Below are 9,139 nucleotides of genomic sequence, written 5' to 3' on the forward strand. Positions count from 1 at the left end.
ACCCAGCCCTAGAAGTGTCCAGCCAGCCTTTGGGAGCTATTCCCTTGGCAAACACAACTCCCCTGCTCTTTGGCTCACATAATAAAAAATGAGCCTTCTCCAGGCTCACCTGACCTGGGAAGCACAGAACCACTGGTTCAGGAGTGGCTGTGGCAGCAGTGACCAGTCCATGTCCTGGCCATCTCCACCCATGGCTGGCCCTGAGCCCCAGCCCCACTCTGCACTGCACCCTCACCCCCCCGTTTATCTTGTGCTGGCTCAGGGCTTTACAGCCCCTGACATCCACAGCTGCCTTTGCAATTACTTATTGATCCCTTGTCAGGATGTTTGCTCTGCTGATGGGGCGCTGAGGCATGTGCAGCCAGAGAGAGAAAAGATGCTCAAAACGAAGGAGCACAGGTAGGAGGAGGGTGAGGAGCTCTTGCACAGATGTGATCACAGCAAGAAACAGCCTCAGCAAAAACTGCTCTGAGCTTTGGTGTCCTGCAGAGACAACCAGGATCTCCTTCCCGTCGTCCTGCTCCAGTAACCTGCCTGAAAATGAAAGCCACTCTCCAGGCTGGCTCTGGGCCGCTGCTGGCTGTCCCTCTCTGTACATAGCTGTCCCTGCATGGGGTCAGGTAGATCCACAGCCCAGGTTTAAACCAGCAGGCAGCTGAGCCAAAGCCTCCCCTTACCAGCTTTCCAGCCCCTCAGCCCATGTTAGAGCTCTTCTCCTCCCCTGGGCATCTCCGTTTTTTCTGCTCTTCTTGCTCTCTGCCTTGGTGCTTTCCTGACTGACTGCAGTGCTGGGGACACCCCATTTTGGGTGGCAGAGCCTGTTTCCTTGAGGAAATGCCTTTGCAGGGCGCTCCCATGGGCCAGCCACGACCAAAATCTGGTGCCAGCCGGGCGGTGTCAGTGCCGGAAGGGGATTTGCATCTTCAATTCTTCTTGGTGATCTTTTACAGCTCCAGAGCAGCTGCCAGAGCAGATCAGGTTGCCTCACACCTATTCCAGGCTCCCACCTCGGAGCTGCTGAAAGCAGATACTGCAGGAGGCTGAGCAGAGCTCCCAGCTGGAGAGCTGTGCCTTCCTGTGGGAAGGGGAGTGGCGACCCCGGCAGCTGGTGCTGCTGGGCTGGGGGTGGGCTCTCCTCTGCCTGACCTGCCTTGGCCCATTTGCTCAATTTGCACAACTTGCTCGTGTGTCCCCACCACCCTGAGGGGTCCTTCTCATCTTCTGCCCATTTCTCCCCATTCTTTCACCCTCCTGTGCTGCCCCTGGATGATTTTGGGGCCAGGCCAGGACACAGTGCTGCCCTCTAACCCTTTGTTAGCAGCCCATACTTTAATGAAGGTCCAGAGGAGTGTGCTGGCAGGTCTCTGTTGCCCAGCCAGTGCTGTGCCACCCTGGCTGCGCCCTGACAGCACTCAGGAATCACTTTATGCTTTCTATCTTTGATTTCTTCTTCCCCATGTGAAGCATGGTGGTTCCAGAAGGGAAATCACCTCCTCTGCCTGATGCTCCCACCCATTGCTGCCCATCCTTGAGCAGGGGGGAGAAGGGCAGTTACTGCCAATGCCTGCACTCTGGGACTGGGTGGGAAAAGAGGAGGAGGAGGGAGCAGATAGGGTGGAGAGGAGGGGGAGACAAAGCAAAAGGGCCCACAAATGCACACTGGACACAGGGGAAATGATGAGAGAAGGAAATGGGCACAAACGTGTTTGGCAAATTAAAGCTGCGCCCTTTGTTTTGCTGCTTTGCAGATAGCTACAGAAACAGTGCAGAGCCTAGGGTCTGGGAAAGAAACTCCTCTACCAGCAGGAAAGGTTGTTAAATATTTATTTGTAAACCTGAAGTCTTTGTCTCTAAAATGTAGTGAAGTTCAATAAAATTTGATTTAGCTGGAGCAGCTTAGAGGAGACAGGAGCATGGACTCGGGGAGCTGTGTCTCGTTGGCTTTGTATGAAGCCATCATGGCAGAGATGGGGTGAGCCCATGGCTGAACCCACCCCCCCTACTGCATCCCAGTGAGGATGCCCAACACTGTCCAGCTCACTCCTGTGCACAGCTGGGAGCAGCAGGTTGGCCCCTGCAGGACAGGGTGGGGACACTGCGCCCCCAGAGCACCGTGGGCTCCCCCCCTGCTCGCTTTGTCCTAAATTGCCTGTTGTGGCTCGATGCTCTCAGAAGCATCTGGTTCAAGGGTGAACATCTCCAGCCCTGTAATTTATGGCTGCCAGGTGGGCTTAGAGCTGACTCGGGGATTTTGCCTCCTGCTCGCTCCCTGTCAGCACAGCAGATCGCTCCCTGCTCACAGGGGTGGGGAGCAGGGGACAGCCCAGGGACAGCGGTGACAGTGGTGGGCATGGCCAGGTGGCTGCCCTACCCCTTGGGGCATCCTCAGGAGCACACTCAGGGGCAGAACCTGGGCTCCCTTTTGGGTCATCACCCAAGTTTGGCTTTCTGGGGCTGTTCCTCCCTCCCCAGGGCAGCCTGTGCCTGTCACACCAGAGCAAACCCCACGCACGTCAGCGCTTCATTCTGGCCCCAGGCTGCATTTCCAGGCACAGGCCCAGAATGGCATCTTCCCTCCCAGCAGTGAGCCCAGGCACAGACACTGGGCAGGCCCTGCTGTGTTTAGCACCAAGGCAGAGCTCTGGTGCCTCCATCTGTGCCTCCTGGGCCGAGGCTGGGACCTTCCTGCAGGAGGGGACAGTACTGAGAGCCCTCAGCCCTGGGCAGCAGGTGCTGAGGACAGGGGTCAGTGGCTGCCATGGCTCTGAGCGTGAGTTTTGCTTTGGCTTGCACTGGGTTTGCTGTCACCTAAAGGCAGCGAGCCTGGCAGCTGCTGCTTTTTTTGTCCATTCTTTTTCTGTGGTTGAGGAAGGAGAACCACGCTCATGCCAAGGGCTGGACTGTGCATCACGGCCATGGTCCCATCTCTGCTCCTGCCTGGCAGCTCCTGCTGGGCCATGGCTGGCACCCTGGAGGGCAGCTTGGGCATGTTTCAGGGTCTTCCTCAGAGTAAATCTGGGAGGGCTTTGTGGAAAGCCCTTCCTGCAGGTAGCAGTTGTGCTGGGGCTGTAAAACCATGCATGCATTGTTGGCCCACAGCTCACACAAAAATCACAGTTTGAGTCGTTTTTAGAAGGGCATCTCTTAATATCCACATCACCTTGAGGCACAACTATTTCTCTCCGAATCAGGCAGAGGTAAATGGGAGCCAGAAGTGATTTAAAGCTCATCTTAGCTCAGAATTTTCCAGCTTATTTATTGTCTTTCTCCCAAAGCTCTTCTGTGACTCTGGCTATTAAGATTACGGATGTTTTTGTCAGGGATTGTATTTATCACGGATTTAAATTTAGCTGAGAACTAATAACGTGTGAGGTGTGTCTAGACTTTAATTCTGGGCTGTGCTCGTTGGTAACACCACACAGATTCTGCTTCATTCATCTCTGGCCCCTTTGCTGATTTTTTACTCACTGATCCTGCACAGCTCTGGCCGTGCCGAGGCTGTGCTGGGGATGACAGCACAGCACAAGTTGCTTTGGAGGTGCAATCTCCCTCCTGCTGCTGGCGAGGCAGGAGTGAGCCTGGGGGGAGTTGGTCTGCAGGATTCAGCTCTGCCCCCTCCCCATGGCCAGCAGGGACCAGAACAGAGCAGCACATGCAGGCAGAGCGGAGCTTTTGGCCCGGCACACAAACAAGGCTGGTGCCTGGCACTCTTAATGAGCTGAGTGTTTTCAGTCCTGCTATAATTAAGCCCCTCAGACTGTATTTTGTTTTGCATGCCGTGTTTTGCTGTCTTTGATGGCTTTCTCAGCACGGCTTTGAGGAGCAGGAATTGGTTTCTGAGAAAAAAGGCTGCAGGCGAGCCAGCGCTCAGGAACAAGCATGTGGTGGGAGGGCAGTGCCCAAGAGGCTCCTGGCCATGGGCACCACTGGCAGCCCAGCCCCAGCCAGGGCTGCAGCAGGAGCCTGGGGAGAAAACCCATGTGCACCCTGGGCCATGCCAACCAGGGGGCCAGCCTGGCTCCAGGGCACCGGCCCCAGTCCCAACCCCACCCCAGCAGCATGTCAGTGGTAGCAGCAACCCCCTGTATCTGTACTGCTGCCCAGCACCAGGGAGGTGATGACATGGAGATGATGGATTGTAAATACCCAGCAAATGGCTGTTTGCGGCCTGGCTGGGGCCCAGGCACTCCCACTGGAAATGTTTCCACTGGACTGGGACATGCTGGCCCAGGGCCAGCAGGAGGGAGCTCAGCATCATGGCCAGGGGAGCTCGGCAGGAGCAGCTCCTATCCCTGCACCCCTGCACTGTGATGTGTTCAGTGTGATCCCCACTGAGCAGCCCCACTGCAGAGGGAGCAGGAAAGGGAGGGGTGGAAGGGGACAGTGGAATGGGAGGAAACCACAGAGGGTTCCTCTGGGGACACTCCAGGCCCTCACAGCCCATCACTGGCTGTGTCGAGGCTGGTGGTTTCCAAGATGGTGCTGGTGGACATTTTTATGGCCAGTCCATCATCTCCCATCCTTGTATCTTACAAAGAAATTTTGAATAATTTTTTGGGAACAAAAGTGATCCTTGGGTCATATATCTGTATGAAATGATGAATATGAGCAGATGCAATGGCAGGAATGTGCAGAACGTGTACCAGCCCCATAAATAGTGCTAGAGCAGGGAAAGTAATGGACAGGATATACAATGATGGATACAAACAGAGCCAATGGAAGTAATGGATTGGGTGTGTTTGGTGATAGCCATAAATAGCATTAGTGGGAGTAGTGCAGAGAGTAACATAACAGTAGAGATAAACAAGGGCTGGAGTAGCTGGAGATCTAATATGCAATATTGATATGATTTGATTCCTCATAACAGCCTGAACAAGGGAATAAATGCAACAAAGGCAGCGTGACAAGGAGCATCCGCTTCTGCCCGGCCAGGATGGCTCTGGGCTGGGGCACAAGCCAGACCATGAGCCCCCAGGGAGGTCTCCCAGCCCTCCCCAGGGACATCAGCAGGAGACTGGCTCTTTCCCTGCTGACACCAGGCAGCTCCCTCATTATCCAGAGCCCCCCTGGACCTGACTTGAGGTTACAGCTTGCTCTTGTAGGCAGTGTCTGCCCAGTTGCTGTTTCTGGGTGGGGGGAAATGGTTTGGGTCTGCCCTTGCAGGCTGGCATGGTGGGAGGCAAGGAACTGGCCCTGGGGACACACTGAGAGCAGCTGGGGCATGGGGGAGCACAGAAGGAGGGAGCTGGCTCCCACTGAGCTGTCAGTGTTGCTCGCCCCAAGTGGGGCTCCCCAGATGCTCCATCCTCTGCTCAGCTCCTCTGTTTGCAAAGCAGCCTTTATATTCAGGCTCCATCTACAGGGAACGGAATAATTTCAAGTGCTTAAAATAGGATGTAGATAGATGTGTTTCGTATTAAATTATTTTTTTAAGAAGCAGAGGAAGCTGTATGACACAGATTCCTCAAGGCCTTCCACTCAAGAGTCTGTGCACGTTCAACCATCGAGTGGAAAGTCAGGGAGTGGGGAGGAGAGAGGGTCTTGAAGCCAAAGAGCTGCATTTCAGCTGGAAAATGAGACCCTCTGCTGTGCCTGGGTGGTGCCTTTTGCCTTCCCATCACCTCTGCCAGGACACCAGAGCTTTTGCCTTGGCTGTGCCCGTTGTTTGCTCACGTGCCCCTCGCTCTTTCTCCCACTGTTGCCTGCAGGTGAGAGATAGGATGGTAGCTGGGGAGGCGAGTATGCGCAGCCCAATCCTGGCCTGCTGGCAGCCGATCCTCCTGCTGATGCTGGGATCCATCCTGTCCGGCTCCGCCACGGGCTGCCCGCCGCGCTGCGAGTGCTCCGCCCAGGAGCGCGCCGTCCTGTGCCACCGCAAGCGATTCATGGTCGTGCCAGAGGGGATCCCCACTGAGACCAGGCTGCTGGACTTGGGCAAGAACCGCATCAAGACGCTCAACCAGGATGAATTTGCCAACTACCCTCACCTGGAGGAGCTGGAGCTAAACGAGAACATTATCAGTGCCATTGAACCTGGGGCTTTCAACAACCTCTTCAACCTCAGGACGCTGGGGCTCAGGAGTAACAGACTCAAGCTGATCCCTTTGGGGGTGTTTACTGGACTCAGCAACCTTACCAAGCTAGACATTAGTGAGAATAAAATTGTGATCCTCCTAGATTACATGTTCCAGGACTTGTACAACCTGAAGTCTTTGGAGGTGGGTGACAACGACCTCGTCTACATCTCCCACCGGGCCTTCAGTGGCCTCAACAGCCTGGAGCAGCTGACCCTGGAGAAATGCAACCTGACCTCCATCCCCACGGAGGCCCTGTCTCACCTTCACGGCTTGATCGTGCTGCGGCTGCGCCACCTGAACATCAACACCATCCGGGATTACTCATTTAAGAGGCTGTACCGGCTCAAGGTCCTCGAGATCTCACACTGGCCCTACCTGGATACCATGACATCCAACTGCCTCTATGGGTTGAACCTGACCTCCTTGTCCATCACCCACTGCAACCTGACGTCCATCCCGTACGTGTCGGTGAGGCACTTGGTTTACCTCCGGTTCCTGAACCTGTCCTACAACCCCATTGTCACCATCGAGGGCTCAATGCTCCATGACCTGCTCAGGCTCCAGGAGATCCAGCTGGTGGGAGGGCAGCTCACCACGGTTGAGCCCTTCGCCTTCCGCGGCCTCAATTACCTGCGCATCCTGAACGTGTCAGGGAACCTGCTGACCACCCTGGAGGAGTCAGCTTTCCACTCGGTGGGCAACCTGGAGACGCTCATCCTCGACAACAACCCCTTAGCCTGCGACTGCCGGCTGCTCTGGGTTTTCCGGCGGCGATGGAGGTTGAACTTCAACAAGCAGCAGCCCACCTGCTCCACCCCTGAGTTCGTCCAGGGCAAGGAGTTCAAGGACTTCCCTGACGTCCTCCTGCCCAACTACTTCACCTGCCGCCGAGCACGAATACGGGACCGCAAACCTCAGCAGATCTTTGTGGACGAAGGCCACACGGTGCATTTTGTCTGCCGGGCAGATGGGGACCCGCCGCCCACCATCATGTGGCTGTCTCCCCGCAAGCACCTCATCTCTACCAAAACCAACGGGCGGCTCACTGTCTTCCCTGACGGCACGCTGGAGGTGCGCTACGCCCAGATCCAGGACAATGGCACCTACCTATGCATCGCCAGCAACGCGGGTGGCAACGACACCATGCTGGCCCACCTGCACGTGCGCAGCTACTCCCCAGACTGGCCCCACCAGCCCAACAAGACCTTCGCGTTCATCTCCAACCAGCCCAACGAGAGCGATGCCAACAGCACGCGCGCCACCGTGCCTTTCCCCTTTGACATCAAGACTCTCATCATCGCCACCACCATGGGCTTCATCTCCTTCCTGGGCGTCGTGCTCTTCTGTCTGGTGCTCCTCTTCCTCTGGAGCCGCGGGAAAGGCAACACCAAGCACAACATTGAAATCGAGTACGTGCCACGGAAGTCCGACGCGGGCATCAGCTCTGCCGACGCACCGCGCAAGTTTAATATGAAAATGATTTAACCAGGCGACAATTTGCAAATAATAATGGTGTTGTTTTGTTTTGTTTTTTAAAAAAAAAAAGAACAAATGAACAAATAAAAAATAATTAACAAACATTGCTACAAACATACCGACCTCTCTCCTTCCACCGTGCCCTCTGCCCCTGTCCAAATCCACTGCGCCCGCACTGTCACCACCTCCTCCTCCTCTTCTTTATACCAGGAAAACATTCAGCCGATGTTTTCAGGACTCCTGTGTTTGTAAGGACTTTGTCTGATGGACTCTGGTGTCAGATATAACTCTGAGAGGGGAAAAACAACGGGGGGGGGTGGGAAAAAGAAAGAAAAAAGAAATAAAATCAATAAAAAAGTTACGAACTTTCTTCTGTAACTTTGATTTCAATAATTATGGATTTTTATGAAAACTTGAAATAATAAAAAAACCCTATTTCCTATAGATAGTTGGAATGAAAAATTTTGACTTCTTGATCTGTCCAGTTCTGTACCTGGCAAGTGCTTGCTTTCTTGCCTCAGAGGCACTCCCCAGATGCCTTGCCAAGAGCAGCCCCAGGCCAGGACGAGTCTCCTGCTGACATCAAAGGCACCTCCCCGCAGTGCAGTGCCCGGGTGGCACCAAGGCAGCTCTGACTATTTTTCCTGGTTTTTATAGTCAGTTCCCCTGGCCATCCCCAAAGCCTGTGGAGCAGGGCTGTGACACTGATGTCCATAAGCAGTATGGAGCAGGGCTGTGCTTTCCTGCCCTCTGTGTGGGAGGAGGATGCAGAGCCCCATTGCAGGGCTGGGCCTGCCCGTGGCCTCCAGGAGAGCAGCCAGGGACACCAGGCTTTGCCTGGGCAGGACTGGGGATCCTCCTGCTTCTTCAATGGGGAGAGGATCTTCTGCCAGCCTTTGCAGCAGTACCAGGTTTGTCCTCTCCTATAGGGGACAAGCTGGCTCCTGTGCTCTGCACAGCTGTCCCCATGGGCAGGGATGTGACACATCCGTTGGCAGCACCCACTTGGGTGCCTCCAGCAATTGGTGCCTGGAGCAGCTCCAGCACTGCTCCCCACCTGCCTGTAGTTCAGGACCTGATCACTGGCAGCCAGAGTCTCAAGCACCCTCAGGCACATCCAAGGGAATTCAGCTTCCAGGCTCACAGGAGACCTTGTCTGAAAATGGAATTCCACAGGTCTATAGCCACAGGCATAGGCTGAGGCAGAGAACAGGACAGGCTGTGACACACTGCCCATGCCAGGCAGCAGTGAGCCCATCACCATGGGCTCTGGTCACAGCAGCATCCTGCCTTTGCTCTGCTCTGGGACTTGCACCAGGTCTAGAAGGGCTTTGTTGTCTCACGGAACCATGGCATGGGTTGGGTTGGGTTGAAAGAGACCTTAAGGACCATCTCATCTCCACAAGAACAAAACACAGAACATCCCTGCCAATGGTGTCAATATGGGCACTGAAGGTTTTACCATCCTTACTGAATCAGTAGGTGCTTCCCAACCTTCCCAGCTGCCACCAAGAGGGTGGCACCACACTGACCCCCCTGGCCCACCCAGCCTCAGTGACACCTCTTAGGCAGAGCCCAGATTTTCA

The 9,139-nt window shown here is 55.0% G+C and overlaps 1 protein-coding gene across 3 annotated transcripts in view; it reads left to right on the forward strand.

The window, feature by feature from the left end:
- LINGO1 (leucine rich repeat and Ig domain containing 1) overlaps positions 1-7,859 on the forward strand; it is a 129,361-nt gene extending 121,502 nt beyond the window's left edge. For all 3 annotated transcript variants that reach the window (XM_058811492.1, XM_058811493.1, XM_058811491.1), the window contains one exon: positions 5,709-7,859. In XM_058811492.1, coding sequence (XP_058667475.1) covers positions 5,721-7,562 — 1,842 coding nt within the window. In that variant the 5' untranslated portion in view covers positions 5,709-5,720 and the 3' untranslated portion in view covers positions 7,563-7,859. The remainder of the gene's footprint in view (positions 1-5,708) is intronic.
- The last annotated feature ends 1,280 nt before the right edge of the window (positions 7,860-9,139 follow it).

This window comes from Ammospiza caudacuta, chromosome 10 (assembly GCF_027887145.1).
Source record: "Ammospiza caudacuta isolate bAmmCau1 chromosome 10, bAmmCau1.pri, whole genome shotgun sequence".
NCBI lineage: Eukaryota > Metazoa > Chordata > Aves > Passeriformes > Passerellidae > Ammospiza > Ammospiza caudacuta.